We start from the raw sequence: 16,897 nt of genomic DNA, 5'->3' as shown, positions 1-16,897 counted from the left end.
CATGGTCCTCTCACCTCTCATTCATGTGAATGCTTTTGTCAGACACACTTCCTGCGCTCTCAGCTCTTATACATTTTTACGTTTTCCTCACTTTAAGTTCCCAATAAAAGAAGATTTAGTATGTCCAAATCTTATTGAAGAATTTCTTCCTGAAGGGTTATGAACAGAAGAAATGAGTACACGAGCAATCCTAGCACCGGGAAACGATGAAGTAAAAACGAATTAACACGAAAATTGTCGGTTACCGGCAGATTGGTTAAATGCGTATCAAAAGACTGTTGAAAAAGTTGGTGCTGATTGTGTGGAAGATGAAAACATCAACTTACAATATCCCGAAGAATATCTACAACCATTTACACCGTCCGGTCTTCCACTAGTCAAATTACTGTAGAAAGAAGGGTGTATCGTAATGTTATTGCGTAATTTATGTGTGAGTGATGAGCTATGCAATAGGACAAAATTAGTTGTATTCAAAATTGGTCAAACAGAGCCGCAAAGTGACTAGTGTTTAGTGCCCACCCAGTGGTTTTGTAAGAAAATGAGCTATAGAAATAGATGTTGTTGTTGTTGTTGTTATAACCTTCACTCATTGAAGAGCGCTGCCCTGCATTGTATTTTCTCAGTACAGACGCTAGCTACACATGATGAGACTACAGCCCTCTAGTGTCTCTCCACTCAGGCATGATATGGGGGGGCCACACCTGGCCTAAGATGTAATTTCGATTTACTTCATTAGATAGGACAACTCACAACCTGCACATTTTTCAACTTGGCATTGTCTGTTATGTATTATGTTTGTTATAATGATAATAGCAATAAAAATCAGTAAAATCGTTTGGTTGGGCATGCTTTCTCTGGTAAAGTGTAGCAGAGATACCAGCAGCAATTGGGTAAAGGAAGGAAATCAGCCATGACATTTTTCACCTTGGCATTGTCTGCTGCGTTCCTCTACAAGTGCTGACAATAGTAAAACTGACATCCCATGAGTAAGGCTGCCGAACAGTTTCTCTTCATGGTCTGGTCGTCTCTGACTATGGCACCCTCATGTTGAGGTATGTATGTGGGAAGGAAGGATCCTGAGGGCCAGCCATTAACAAATCACAAATATCTAAATCTTATTTCTTATTCTGTTACTATTTTTATTATTATTATTATTTATTTATTTTTTTGTTACTACAGCCGCCTCCATTTCAGGCGAGAAAAGAGAGAGCGATTAACCCATTGCTGCCAGGCACGCCATCTCTTCTGCAGGAGCACCCACAAAGTGAGAGCCTCACCAGCACCATGACGCTCCTGGCCTCTGAGAGATCCATCCTCATCCGGAACAAGTTCCGTTCGGGTGAGTGTGTGGATGGCTTCCTGTCTGTTCAGGTGTAGTCTTGTCTGGCCTGTATGTGGCCCACTGGCCAGTGTCTTATTGCTGCCACAGATTAAATAAATGCCCTCCCTGAATCCCTCCAAGTGCCCATTGTTTTGAATGTTTAGTTTCTATCGGACCCTGGGATTCCGTAATGGAGCTGGGCTATCCTTCATTTGATTGCAGTGTAATAAAAATCAAGGTTGTTTTGGCCCGGGGGTGGTGCAAATTTCAATTAAAACTGGTAGTTTCTCTTCTTCCCCTTCTGCCACTTGCACATTTCTAGACTCTCAGCCGAGCCACATTGTCCTTTCTGTAGATATTTATATTAAGACCCTCAGACACTGTGGTTATATAGTGCCTTGCAGCAGCACGGTACACTTTCACAGTCAAGGCAGTACGAGTGCATTGCTGGCTCGCTTTACTTTCCCACCAGCTGCGACCCAAGTAGTCAGGAATGAGTGATGGGACTAGCATGGGGGGTTGGTGGGGGGGGTGGGATTTCGAGACAGCTGAAAGGGGGAGGGGTGGACAGAAATAGAGAGTGAGAACGCAGCAGTCAGCACACATGGGGCATGCTGGCAATTCCTCACCCGTAGACACCGGGATTAACCCTTTCCTCCCAGTGGGCGTCTGTCTGACCATCCATGTGCCTCAAGTTTGCCTGACCTTGCACCTCCAACTGTCTGTTTTCAGTCCTGCAGCTCCGGATGCAGCACCGCCAACAGCAGGGCGAGCCGGTAACCGACCCAGGTGAGTGTGCCAGTGTCCCCTCACTCACCCCCCCTTCTCTCAGTTTCTCACTCTCTTTTACCCTCTTTTTCTTTCTCTTAATCTTCTTCCCCATCCTCTTCTTCTTCTTCTTCCTCTTCTTCTTCTTCTTCTTCTTCTTCTTCTCCTTTTCTCTCCCTCTTAGCTTCTCTTTTCTTCTTCGCTCTTCCCAGCCCTGATGAAAACAAACTCGGGCTTCACTGGCGAGCGAGATGGAGAGAAAGGCCGGGTGAGTAGCTGAAGATTGGCATGAAGTGGGTTGTAGAAGAAGAAAACTTTGCTTGTAAACTAGAAGAACTTAATATACAGTAGAGTGTTTATACCATGTGCAAGTCACTATAGAGGAACCACATGACAGGCACATTGTCAAGAGCCTCAAATGAATACAAATTCAAATTTATTTGATATGGTGCCATTTGCTGAAGGCAGCATCACATCACTGTTAACAGAATCATCACACTCACGAGGATATGCCCAGGTCCACGAAGCAGTGACATCAGAGAACTGTGCACATCTGGATTATCAGAGTGTATGTCCTCAGTGTGGACCTCCTCCTCTGAGGCTGGAGATGTCGCCACATGGCATCTTGGGAAGTCCAGCTCCAATGTCATACAGCAAAAAGTCAGGCCTGCCTGGCCCATCTATCTGAGGCGCCCCTCACGCCAGTATCTTCTAACTTTTCCAGTGATGTTTTACACGCACTCGGCTGGAAGTGGTTTGACTTCGGCCCTCCTTTGAAAAGTCACTTGTTTAATGAGACTGGCATCCTGAAGCAACTGTGATTTACACTGCACAATTATTGAGGTAACAGTGGCCAAACTAGGAAGCCACAAGGATTTTAAAGGCCTTAGAGATGGGCAGTACAGTTTGAAGTTGACATCAAGAATCAATGAAAACACTAGAACCAGCATTTAGGCAGCCACTCAATATCTACAGGGTGGTCCCGATCTAATTATGCACATCCAGATCACCTGGATGACTTTGATTTATGTGGGGACGATTCCAGTTCAGCACGAAGACGATTCTTCACTTCTCGATGGTCCGGGATTTTTCGGGTGATTTCCTATGTAATAAACTTAATAAGTTAGAGCGTAATGAGAATTGCATAATTAGATCTGGACCACCCTATATCGTACATTATATATTCAAAGTCAAAGCAAACTTTATTGTCATCTCAACCATATACAAGTCTACATCCATCCATTATCCTAACTACAGGGTCACGGGGGTCTGCTGGAGCCAATCCCAGCCAACACAGGGCGCAAGGCAGGAAACAAACCCTGGGCAGGGCGCCAGCCCACCGCAGTACAAGTATACAGATGGACGAAATTGTGAAGCTCAGGATCCACAGTGTAACAACATGAAGTGCAAATTAAAATTTAAAATTAAATGAAAAATAGAATTAAAATTAAAATTTAAACACAAACAAGAGAAGACATTGTGCAAAGACAAGACAAAGAAGTAGCAGCAATATTGAGGTGTAGTTAGCAATATGAACATTGATGCAAGGTATGGTATTATGCAATTGAGACACATGAATATAGTCAATAAATATGTAATATAATAAATAAATAATAGATATAGATAATACAGAAATGATCAGTGGATGATAATAGCTGTTTAAGACGTGTAAACAATGACAGGTCAGAATGTTTCAAAGAATGTCAAAGTGCAGTGTGCAAAATCCTTCAAGGTCAGTAAGATGATTTTCAGTTCTTTTCTCTGTGCATTCATCCATCCATCGATTATCCAGCCCGCTATATCCTAACTGCAGGGTCACGGGGGTCTGCTGGAGCCAATCCCAGCCAGCACAGGGCGTAAGGTAGGAAACAAACCCCGGGCGGGGCGCATAAACCCATGCACCAAGCACACACTCGTCTTTACAGGACAGTGGCCTGCATGTATAAAAGTTCTGTTTTTAGAGGTGATTGAGGCCGTGTGGAAGAACCCAGGGGGCAGCCTGGTGTTAAGGAGTCTGACAGCTTGGGGGTAAAAACTCTCCTGCAGCCTGGCAGATCTGGCTCTGATGCTGCAGTATCTTCTCTTGGATGGCAGCAGTGTACAGTCCTATATATTGTGCCTTTCATGCTGAACATGTTTCCTGTATTTTACATCCATCCATCCCACTATATCCTAACTACAGGGTCATGGGGGTCTGCTGGAGCCAATCCCAGCCAACACTGGGCGCACCAAGCACACACACGGGACAATTTAGAATCGCCAATGCACCTAACCTGCATGTCTTTGGACTGTGGGAGGAAACCCACGCAGACACGGGGACAACATGCAGACTCCACAAAGGGAGGACCTGGGAAGTGAACCCGGGTCTCCTAACTGCGAGGCAGCAGCGCTACCCACTGCGCCACTGTGCCACCCTCTGTGTTTTACATTGTCAGTTAAATGCATTTGATCAGAATGGAACTTTCATACTTTACACTCTGACTCTTTAACTGTGGTTACTAAGAAGTCAAAAGCATAAAACAGGGTTGTCATCAATATAATCCCTCAACGGTCTCTTTCATGGTGAAGGGCTTTCCATGTGTTACATTTCCAAATCTGCATCCTTGATACTTAAACCATTAGGCCGCTGTGCTTTTGAAATAGCCAGCAATAAGCACAATGTGATAGTCAATGTAATCATTCAGTTCTACAGGGTGAGTCACAATTATGTTAACATTTGAATGGCGGAAACAATTTATTCGCAAAACAAACCTCATATGTGCCAGATGATTTACAGGAATGTCTCGCCATCCATCATGTTCAACACGTGTGGCACATAAATGGTATATAAGTGTATACATAGCAGTACCATTAGTGTTAACGTAATCTCGACTCACACCCTGTATAAAGTGTCGTTTTGCTGTGAATGGTGAAGCTGTAATCTTCAGGTTTTAAATTTCCACTTTTAATCTGGTAAATCACAGCACCTAATAATCTCAAAGGCATTATTTCTAAATGGCGCCTGTCATGGTGGATGCTACCTCAATTATTTTACATGTACCATTCTTGCCTTTTCCTTCTTGAATGATCAGACAAGTGTTGCAGGTCTTATATGAGCTGCCTGACTAGGCAACATTGGTGTATTCTTGACCTACCGGGATAAATTAGAGATGTGCTTCAAGATACCGTGGGTGATACCAATGGGTGACTGATCCTCCTTCACCTCCTTATCTTCCTCACAGACGGACGACCTCCTCCGACATAAGGTGGCGCAGAGACTGCCTCAGCCTGACAGTACACATAAGGCCCCAGCAGATGGTAAGTGTCCCATCCTACCTGTCCACCTCCCATGTTTCAGACAGACAGCCAGCCAGACTGGACTCTTTCTCTCTTTTCCCCCATCTCCTAACATCAGACCCTGGGGAGCTGAGACAGAAGAAAGCCAGGCTCGCCGAAGACCTCAGTGAAAAAATTTTGAAAAGGCCAGGCCCCCTGGAGCTTGTGCAGAAGAACATCCTACCCCTGGGAAGCAACGAGCTCAGCGAAGCTGTCACAGGTTTGTGCACTTCACATGCATACAATTTCCAGACAAGTGACCTTCTGATGGAACAGAAAACTAAGGACAACTGACAAGAAGGCTTCTGTTCCATCCAGTCACTGCTGCCAAGACCTTTAAGAGAGATGTTCTGAGATCTTTGAGATAGTCACTTGTCTGGACATTTTGAAAGATGCTCTAAAAAGTTATTGTTTGAGTTAATGTTCCTGTTTGAGTCCTACCTCAGGTGTCCATGTTCTCCGCTTGATCGTTCCTTCCTTATTCTGCAGGCAAGTGATCGAGTTGATTTGCACCTCCATTTGATATCCTGGAATATTCCGTAGAAGCTTATGTTTGTACCCCAGGTGTGACGGATGTGCTGTTTTTATGACATTTCTATGCTCTACCCATATTCATGCCATCCAGAAATTTACAAATATGGCTGGTCAGGTTGACTGGTAACTTTCGAAGAACCTGGTTTGGCTGTGTTTGTTTGTCTGCTGTTTTATACTGATATCTCGTCCAGTGCTTTTGTCATGCATCACAGGAAAATTAATGGAAGGAATTATTAAGGATAAGATTGAGCAACACATGGCAAGGACAGGAGTTATTCTGAACAGTCAGCAATGGGGTCAGAAGAGGGAGGTCGTGTTTTACTAACATGCTAGAATTCTATGAGGTTTCAACAAAAGCATACGATCAAAGTGGAGCTTATGATATTATTTATCTGGACTTTCAGAAAGCATTTGATAAGGTGCCACATGAAAGGGTGGGCATCAAATTAAAAGAAGTGGGAGTTCAGGGTGATGTTTGTAGATGGGTGCAGAATTGGCTCAGACACAGGAAGCAGAGGGTGATGGTGGGAGGATCTTCTTTAGAATTGGCCGATGTGACCAGCAGGGGCCAGTGCTGGGGCCGCTGCTATTTTTAATAAACAGAAATTATTTAGTTAGGAATATAAGTAACAAGCTGGTGAAGTTTGTAGATGATACCAAGATAGGTGGATTGGCAGATAATTTGGAATATGTTATATCATCACAGAAGGACTTGGACAGCAGACAGGTTTGAGCAGATTTGTGGCAGATGAAATTTAATGTCAGTAAATGTAAAAAATTACACATAGGAAGTCAAAATGTGAGGTTTGAATACACAATAGGCGGTCGGAAAATCGAGAGTCCACCTTAAGAGAAGGATTTAGGAGTCATAGTGGACTCTAAGATATCAACTTCCCGACAATGTTCAGAAGCCATTAAGGAGGCTAACAGAGTGTCAGGTTATATAGCGCCTTGATGTGTGGATTACAAGTCACAGGAGGTTCTGCTCAAGTCTTTATAACACACTGGTGAGGCCTCATCTGGAGTCCTGGGTGCAGTTTATGACTCCATAAAGACATAGCAGCATAAGAGAAGGTCCAGAGAAGAGCGACTCGGCTGATTCAGGGCTACAGAGGATGAGTTATGTGGAAAGATTAAAAGAGCTGAGCCTTTACAGTTTAAGGTAAAGAAGATTAAGAGGAGACCTGACTGAAGTGATTAAGATGATGAAGGGAATTAGTCCAGTGGATCGAGACGGTGATTTTAAAATGAGCTCATCAAGAACACGGGGACAGTTGGAAACTTGTGAAGGGGAAATTTCGTACAAACATGAGGAAGTTTTTCTTTACACAAAGAACGATCGACACTTGGAATAAGCAACCAAGTAGTGTGGTGGACAGTAAGACGTTAGGGACTTTCAAAACTCGACTTGATGTTTTCTTGGAAGAAATAAGTGGATAGGACTGGCGAGCTCTGTTGGGCTGAATGGTCTGTTCTCGTCCAGAGTGTTTTAATGTTATGCCAGATTTGATTCCTTGCTTTTTATGTTCTTCCCATGTTTCATCCTACTCTCCAAAGACAACGTTGATTGGCAACTGAGATCTGGCCAACCTGGGATTTCTGTGTCATGTATTGGACTTCCTGTTTAGCCTTGAGTTCAGTTCAAGGCTGGGGTGCTGCCACAGTCCAAATTTAAGGCTCAGGCTGATCTGTGACCTGTTTGGCTGAGTGTGTCCTACGATTGCCTGCTGACCTCTCAAATGCCAGATCCTGACATGAGCTCAGTAGTGCTGCCTGTTTAAACTCTAGAGCAGTGTGCCAAATATCCTTAATGAGCTTCTTGATGCCATTTGACCATCTCAGGAATGTCTAATGGTGGAAGTTGCTGGTGCTGTTGGGATGAAGGACTTGAACAAGAGCAACAAGGTATCGGTCCATTAAGACCACCCACCCATCCAGGAATCATCCTGAAACTCATCTGGGATACATTGATACTCCTGATTTTCATATTGAAAGGAAGTGTTCTGTAGGGAATTTCGTAATAAGGCTCACTTGGAATGAAGCGCCAGGGTCTGATTTGAATCCGATTTCTATACAAATTTCACAGTGCAGATTCAAATCAAATTTCTTTGGAGTTTCACAGCGGGCATTGATTTAAACCTGATCTCCCAGCAATTTAGCAACAGGATTGATTTGATCCTGGTTTCCTAAGAATTTCACCACAGGAGCTTATTTGGGTCCAGTTTCACACAGAAATCCATCCAATTTTTTTATTTTCTATTTGATTTGTTTGGTTTTCTTCTTACTATTTTAGTGCGGAGGTCTGATTTGAATCTAATTCTCTTGGAATCTCACAGCAGGAATTGATTTGAATCTAGCTTCCCATGTGTTTTGTTGTAGAACTTTTTAACTGTTGTGACAGATTAAGATGCTTCTCGCACCCTTGTACCCTCAGACTATACGTCAGACACCAGGTAAAAGTCCAATGATGATATTTATTATAATAATAAAGTGCACAAAGCACGCTCCTCTCCACAATTCTCCAATAATAATAACAATAATAAATCAATAATAATCACAATCCTCCACTCCCAGACGCTTAGCCACCCTGCCTCCCAACTCAGCTCATCGTCTGGGAGCTCCCACAGTCCTTTTATATTCCCTGACCCGGAGGTGTTCCTGCCCAACAGTCCACAAGTCATTATTCCTTCCGGGTCAGGGTAAATAGTCCTTTTCTTCAACCCGGGAGCACGTCGTTTCTTCCTGTCACGTGACCGTGACGCACTCCCGGGTTATAGGGCACATAAGAGCCTACGAGCCCCTACAGCGGCGCCTGGTGGCCCCCAAGGTATCCAGCAGGGCTGTGTACAAACACTACATAGTCCATGATGCCCTGCTGGAACTCGGGGCATGATCATGCTGTCGGGAGAGCTCCTCCTGGCGGCCTGGGGTTGAGGGCCGGAGTGAAATGCCGGCAATCCACCACACTGTACTTTACATAGCTGCTTTATAGAACTCCACGTGAACAGCCTTATGTGCATGTGGGCAGCTGCTTCAAGCAAAAAGACTTACTACCTTGGCATAAGCACACCAAATAGTTGTCTTATGACTTAAGCTACACCTGTGCCAACCACCAAAGCAGGTGCCCACTCACCACCCTTCATTTTCTCGAAGACGTCCCCCTCAGGTGCAAACTCCTGTAGCAAAATGGCAGTCATCCTCACTGGGTGCTCTTTAAACGATACGAGGTGAGACACAAAAATAACCAGGCTGCTAAAAAACCTAATATTTATTGATGAATGACAGCATTCTAAACATTGTCACCTTCTCTGTACTCCCCCTCCTGATCTCCACACCGCTCCATGCGTATCTTCAATTGATTGAAACAGAGCTGGAAGTCCTCTTGCTTGAGGCTCTTCAACAGGCTTGCCGTTTTAGTGTTCACTTCATCCATTGAAGAAAAATGTCTTCCCTTCAGGTCACTTTTGATTTTTAGGAACAAGTAACAATCACAGGGAGCTAAATCAGGCGATTAGGGAGGATGATCGAGGACAGGAATGTTTTTGTCGGTCAACAACTTGCTTTACGGAAAAAGAGAACATTCGCGAGAAATTTGATGTTGATTCACTGTTCGGTTTTTTTTACCCAACATTATCGTGGCGGGCGGCACGGTGGCGCAGTGGTAGCGCTGCTGCCTCGCAGTTAGGAGACCTGGGTTCGCTTCCCGGGTCCTCCCTGCGTGGAGTTTGCATGTTCTCTCCGTGTCTGCGTGGGTTTCTTCCGGGCGCTCCGGTTTCCTCCCACAATCCAAAGACATGCGGGTTAGGTGGATTGGTGATTCTAAATGGCCCTAGTGTGTGCTTGGTGTTTGTGTGTGTCCTGCGGTGGGTTGGCACCCTGCCCAGGATTGGTTCCTGCCTTGTGCCCTGTGTTGGCTGGGATTCGCTCCAGCAGACCCCCGTGACCCTCTCTTCGGATTCAGCGGGTTAGAATGGATTATCGTGGCAACTCACGTAGCGACTGTTGTGCAGATACTGACTGGGCTCTTCACAGGATACACCGAGCCGGTGTAGGAGGGGATATCGTTCTAGGGTTCACGTCCGGCCGACCTCCAGACGGTTTTACAGGAAAGCCCCCAAGTCCAGTCCAGTTATTTCTGTGTCTCAACTCGTATACCTTGACTCAAGCAAACTATATGAAAATATAATATACAGTATAAAACAAAATTAACAAACACAGTAAAACCGGTAGTAGAAACGGTTCACCGACAAAAGCGAGATAGACATATACAACCCGACAAAACCGTGACGGACAAATGAGCGCCAACAAACCCGCTAACCGGTTTTTGACAAATGCGCGCCGACAAAATCGCGAGAGAGGCCAAGAGAGTGGGACGCGTACGTGCGCATTACGTACACATTATGTGCTAGTTTAGAACTGTTATAACTGCTGATGGCATGCCGCGAACAAATAACTCAGTCGAGGGTTGGCATAACGCGTCGTATACAAAGCGGAATTACCAGCAGTCAGTCTAAATACGCTCAACTATCGAGACGTCTTGCTGCAATTCTTCATACATACGCAGGGCGTGATCTTAAAGACTATCTGCGTGCCGTGCTGATGGCATGCCGCGTCTCATAATATTGACTTCTACAATAAACATTATTATATATGCTTTAAATTAGTAATTCATATTTAATGAAACTTTTGCAATTTTGTCGGCGCGCATATATCTATTGCGCAAATGTCAGGTCACAGTAGAAACAGTGGGAAAATAAAATTTCTAAATATAATTTTAAGGATACTTTCTGTAAGGATATAGATATGAATAGGAATCTTTGTAAGTCTGGGGTGTAGTTGTTCAGATTTTTCTGGAGTCTGCAGAGTCTTGTCTGTGACCTGTGGCCATGGGATGTCTGGGTGATGGTCAGCACTCTGTCTCTCCCTTCCTCTCCCTCTGTCACTGTTTCCCTCTCTCGCTCTCTCCCTTCTTCTCTCTCTTTCTCTTGCTCTCTATCTCTCTCCTTCCCTCAAAATCAATCTATAGCAGTCATTTAAACCTATACATAAGTGTGTGGGTGGCACAGTGGGTAGCGCTGCTGCCTCGCAGTAAAGAGACCTGGGTTCACTTCCCGGGTCCTCCCTGCGTGGAGTTTGCATGTTCTCCCCGTGTCTGCATGGATTTCCTCCTACAGTCCAAAGACACGGAGGTTAGGCGCATTGGTGATCCGAAATTGTCCGGTGTGTGTTTGTCCTCCAGTGGGCTGGCACCCTGCCTGGGGTTTACTCCTGCCTTGTGCCCTGTGTTGGCTGGGATTGGCTCCAGCAGATCCCTGTAGTCAGGATATAGCAGGTTGGGTAATGACTGACTGACATAAGTGTGTGTTTAAAATTTTTATTTAGCATCCAGAGTTTCAAAGTTTTAAGAGACTCTGTTAAAATGAAGCCAAAAGTTTGAGGTTTTCTAATAGCTGGCTGTTTACTCCGATGTCCTTATCGCTGGCAAGTTAATCAATAACACTTTGATGATATTCCATCTAGGCCAAATATTCAGTTTTGAATTGTAAACTGCTAAGTTCATTCTTGAGAGTTTAAACAGTAAAGTCTTCATATAGCTTATTTTGTACGTCATACACGGCATGTTTGTAGGTTTTACTGTCCCTCACTTAATATCGAGAGCCTGAGCCCAGGGGGTGAATGGCATCTGGCCAGTCTAGGTGTGTTCTCACCATTGCCTTCTAGCAGGATATTTTATGACTGGCAGAAGTCTGTTTATTTAGGAATGAGCAGGTCAACCATTTTTAGAACTCAGTGATGGAAAGAATCAGTTTGTGGTGGACTTAAACCTTACCTGCCAAGTGTTATGAGTGGACACTGTCATGAAAGCAAGAAGGCATGAGGCCTCAATAATGCCTCACAAAAGCTTCACTGGCAATGCCAGGCCTCCAGTGCCTGCCTAAGAAAGACCTCACCTCACATAATGTCTTTCATTACCACAAGAAGTCCCACCAGAGGCGGATAATCACAAACTTTGAGTGGTGCAAAGATGGGCTAACAAAAGAATCTTTGTGAAAGGGAGGTGTATTTGAAAGGTACCAAAAATGCAACAAAATCTCTGCAGAGCAACCTGAAGCATTAAAGGAGTCACAGTGAACAAGTCCAAAAGAAAAACACAGTCCAGTAATCACAATCTTAAGAGAGAGTAAAATATTAAAAAAATAACAGAAAACCATGAACCACACTGAAAAAAGTATAACCTCCATTCCACGTCAAATAGTGAAGGTAATGATTCACACTTAATATTTTCAATCTGAACCAATAGAATTCTTTTTATCTTATCGAACCCACAATTTTTAAATTGAGGCAAATCATTTAGAGTGATTGGGCGTAATTCACTTGTTTTATACTGACGTAAATCTATGTTTTTAAGTTGTTACAATTTAAAATGGTTTATTGGTCGTAACCTGTTTTTATGCTATTAGCAATATTTTCAACATAACACATTCCAATGCTGTACTTTTAACATTTATTTAAAAATCTAGTGCAAATACACAAGCATTTTGCACTGTAAATCTTAAATATACAACAAAAAATATTAAACGTTTCTACAGCTGTCTTCTACAGAGTTCTTATACTTAAAATTCACAGTTGAGAAACAGGGTTACTTACCAGAAATCCTCCGTTATAAAAGTCCGTTGCTGAAAATGACCAGACCTGTACAGCCACGTCCACTCCACTCGGGAAAGTGTTCACGCTGAAAGTCGGCACGCTGGAAAGTTCAACTGTAAGAAAATCCAAACGGCCCCTCAAACACAGCACACGATAACCTACAATATTAGGTTAACTCAAATAGGATTTTTATGTTTATTCCCTCCACCATAACTTACTTTGGTACAAACATTTTTTTTTTACATTGATTGAGATCTGAAACCAAATATTTCAAGCTACGACACTAAATGACTAATCTTAAGTTGTTTGAAAGATAAAATTTACGTTGAATGAACAACATCAATGTTATACTTTTTTCAGTGCATACTACAGGGTGGGCCACAGAAAAGTAGTCTGTCTCCAATACCGGTGCCACGCTCTTTAGATGAGGCCATAGCCACTTCACAACCAGAAAATTGATGTTTGGTGCGCAGTATCAGGAACACGAATAATGGGGCCCAATTTTTGTCTAATAAACTATGAATAGTGACATCTTTGAACAATTTTACGATCAACTAACACCAGAAGAAAAAAATGTACTGTTTTTTCCAACTAGATGGGGCAACATGCCACACCTCCTGCGACTCACTGGCACGGGTTCATGAATTGTTTACATTGGAGCAAACTGTGAGCTAGGGGTTATGGCCACCATGTTCCCCAGACTTGTCCACATGCGATTTTTATCTGTGGGGAAATTTAAAGCAGAAAGTGTACGCCAACAATCCTCGTACCCTGGATGAACTCCAGGAAAACATCACGAACACCATCTGCAGCATCACAGTATCAGCCAGCATGCTCTGACGTCCCCAAAGGTGTGTTGACGTGAACGGGGACCACTTTCAGCATCTGTTGTAACTTGATGGGTAAGAAGTGAATAAAAACAATCCACTTGCTCGTTCATCTTGTCATACTATCGTTAGAGACGGGCTACTTTTCCGTAGCCCACCCTGTACTTGTACTCCATAAGACTTCACAGTGATCCCCACTGAACTATCTGGGTCAGTTCCTAAACAGAGATGAACAGTTAGCCCCGCCTCCTGGGGGAGGGAGGTTCCTCCCATAAATAGCCAGGACCTTATTCACCCTTAAAGGGACAGCACACCATTATGTAGTGACATAGAAAACCAATACAGATAGATAGATAGATAGATAGATAGATAGATAGATAGATAGATAGATAGATAGGAAAGGCACTATATAGATAGATAGATAGGAAAGGCACTATATAATAGATAGATAGGAAAGGCACTATATAATAGATAGATAGATAGGAAAGGCATTATATGATTGATAGATAGATAGATAGATAGATGTGAAAGGTGCTATATAGATAGATAGATAGATACTTTATTAATCCCAAGGGGATATTCCCATACTCCAGCAGCAGCATACTGATAATAACAATATTAAATTAAAGAGTGATAACAATGCAGGTATAACAGACAATAACTTTGTATAATGTTAACGTTTACCCCCCGGGTGGAATTGAAGAGTCGCATAGTGTGGGGTCTCCTCAGTCTATCGCTGAAGCTGCTCCTCTCTCTGGAGATGATCCTGTTCAGTGGATGCAGTGGATTCTCCATGATTGACAGGAGTCTGCTCAGCGCCCGTCGCTCTGCCATGGATGTCAAACTGTCCAGCTCCGTGCCTACAATAGAGCCTGCCTTCCTCACCAGTTTGTCCAGGCGTGAGGCGTCCTTCTTCTTTATGCTGCCTCCCCAGCATACCACTGCGTAGAAGAGGGCACTCGCCACAACTGTCTGGTAGAACATCTACAGCATTTTATTGCAGATGTTGAAGGACACCAGCCTTCTAAGGAAGTATAGTCGGCTCTGTCCTCTCATACACAGATCATCAGTATTGGCAGTCCAGTCCAATTTATCATCCAGCTGCACTCCCAGATATTTTTAGGTCTGCACCCTCTCCACAGTCACCTCTGATGATCACGGGGTCCATGAGGGGACTGGGCCTCCTAAAATCCACCACCAGCTCCTTGGTTTTGCTGGTGTTCAGGTGTAAGTGGTTTGAGTCGCACCATTTAACAAAGTCCTTGATTAGGTTCCTATAATTCTCCTCCTGCCCACTCCTGATGCAGCCCACCATAGCAGTGTCGTCAGTGAAATTTGCACGTGGCAGGACTCCGAGTTGTAGTGGAAGTTTGATGTATGTTGGCTGAACAGGACCAGAGAAAGTCCAGTCCCCTGCGGTGCTCCTGTGTTGCTGACCACAATGTCAGACCTGCAGCTCGTGAGACGCACATACTGAGGTCTGTCTGTAAGATAGTCCACGATCCATGGCACCAGGTGTGAATCTACTCCCATCTCAGTCAGCTTGTCCTAAGGAGCAGAGGTTGGATGGTATTGAAGGCGCTAGAGAAGTCCAGAAACAATTCTTACACGACATAGACGTAACTTCATGTTGATACAGGACACCAAGGCTCTGTTTTTGACTCCATTTCCTTGCTTCTTTCCTTCACTCCCCTTTGTGTCTTCTCTTCACAGCTCGGATTCAGCTTCCCCAAATGTCCACCGAGAGCTTTGATGATGAAATCAGCAGCTCTCCTGCTTCATCTCCTGAGCAGCCGCTGGGCTTTGCGTCTTCTCCCGATCAAAGTGCTGACCAGCCAATGAGGTCCATCTCTCCAGTGTCCACTTCCTCCAGTGCAACTTCACCCACTTTCCAGGTATAATGTTGTCCTCTGACAGCCACTGCTATGAGCCAGGTGGGAGACGTGACCGTGTCTGTACTTGGCGGTCAACGGTGGTGATGACTATTTATATATCCCTCTTGCAGTGCAGTTTAACCTTATTGCCGCTAACGGAAATCAGCAGCCAACCAATCCCAATGAGCGTGGCAGAAGCGGACCCCATAGCAACGTCAGGGATGACCAGTGGCATCTTTCTACCTGTACAGCCTGTGCCTCTTCTTTCCAAGGTATGCAGCTCAAGGTCTTTGCTGTCCATTCACAATGCTTGATGCCAGCTTCTGCTGTTTGTCAGTGAGAACGGGAACAAACTGGTCTTGAGCAGATGTCTTTCTGGCTTGCTTTTGTTGGGATAGTCGGCCTTTGCATTTGCTTTGTAGAGTTCAGCCAACACTCATCTCTCTTAAATCAGGTCAAGCCACCACGGCCCAAGAAACCAAAGGAGTCCAAGCCAAAGGTGCGGCGGTTAAAGTATCATCAGTACGTCCCCCCTGATCAGAAGAGCTCCAGCGAAGCTGGCAATGCCTCTGGAAACTCTCAAACGGCCACCACACTGGTCATGGACCCAGCCTACTCACGCCTTCTCCAGCAGCAACAGGTCTTCCTTCAGCTACAGATCCTCCAACAACAGCAGCAAGGAGGCACCACGCAGCAGCTTTGTGTGCAGGGCATTGGCAACAGGTAAGGGGGTACATGGGGCACAGTGGAGTTTGGGATATGAGAGGCAAGGGGAACATGGGGTCAGTGGGGAAGGATTGATGTATAGACAGATGGGGTCACCTGAAAGTGTGATATGGTGACCTCAGCCTAACATCTAGCATCTCAAGCAGTAACAGAGGTTACCATCTTAACTAGGATGTAACATGGTGACCAAAGCAGGACTGGACTTACTGTACATGCAAAAGAGTGTCATATTAAGGTGTGCTATGGTGACCAAAGCCGTAACGTTAGAAATGAATATCATCACAAACATGTGTGCATGATGATAAAACATGACTTCTGTGTGAAGCTGTGGCATGGTCACCAGTGCCTAATTACTCAAAACTGGCATCAAAAATGTTGATCAAGCAATAGGAGAGGATAACATCTCAAGTAGGAACATCTATATGCCCGCTTACCAGAGCAATGTGTAGCGGTGCGGTGGCGCTAAGATCCACACTGTCAAGATGACGGTGATTTATTTATTTTTATGGAGGAGATCCCAGAGGCGGCACGGTGGCGCAGTGGGTAGCACTGCTGCCTCGCAGTTAGGAGACCTGGGTTCGCTTCTCGGGTCCTCCCTGCATGGAGTTTGCATGTTCTCCCCGTGTCTGCGTGGGTTTCCTCCCACAGTCCAAAGATATGCAGGTTAGGTGCATTGGCGATCCTAAATTGTCCTTGGTGTGTGGGTGTCTGTGCCCTGTGATGGGCTGGCACCCTGCCTTGTGACCTGCCTTGTCTAGGATTGGCTCCAACAGGCCCCCGTGACCCTGTGTTAGGATATAGCGGATTGGATAATGACTGACATAGAAAGAATTCAAAAATCATCAATTATAAACTGTCAGATGGCATTCTACTGCACGCTGACC

General features: G+C 44.6%; 1 protein-coding gene across 2 annotated transcripts in view; it reads left to right on the top strand.

The window, feature by feature from the left end:
• The window catches only part of si:dkeyp-69b9.3 (myocardin-related transcription factor A), a 39,379-nt gene that overhangs the window by 16,012 nt on the left and 6,470 nt on the right, over positions 1 to 16,897 (top strand). Inside the window, exons 1-9 of one of the 2 annotated variants that reach the window (XM_039741492.1) lie at positions 870 to 1,052; positions 1,180 to 1,339; positions 2,054 to 2,110; positions 2,302 to 2,357; positions 5,311 to 5,386; positions 5,484 to 5,624; positions 15,127 to 15,308; positions 15,419 to 15,559; positions 15,742 to 16,010. In XM_039741492.1, coding sequence (XP_039597426.1) covers positions 1,285 to 1,339; positions 2,054 to 2,110; positions 2,302 to 2,357; positions 5,311 to 5,386; positions 5,484 to 5,624; positions 15,127 to 15,308; positions 15,419 to 15,559; positions 15,742 to 16,010 — 977 coding nt within the window. In that variant the 5' untranslated portion in view covers positions 870 to 1,052; positions 1,180 to 1,284. Of the gene's footprint in view, positions 1 to 869; positions 1,053 to 1,179; positions 1,340 to 2,053; positions 2,111 to 2,301; positions 2,358 to 5,310; positions 5,387 to 5,483; positions 5,625 to 15,126; positions 15,309 to 15,418; positions 15,560 to 15,741; positions 16,011 to 16,897 lie in introns of those variants that run through there. The other variant, XM_039741491.1, reaches the window with a different exon arrangement.

The sequence above is a fragment of the Polypterus senegalus genome, chromosome 18, assembly GCF_016835505.1.
Source record: "Polypterus senegalus isolate Bchr_013 chromosome 18, ASM1683550v1, whole genome shotgun sequence".
NCBI classification, from domain to species: Eukaryota; Metazoa; Chordata; class Cladistia; order Polypteriformes; family Polypteridae; genus Polypterus; species Polypterus senegalus.
The sequence above is the reverse complement of the archived record's forward strand: the minus strand, read 5'-3'. Positions and strand labels throughout refer to the sequence as shown.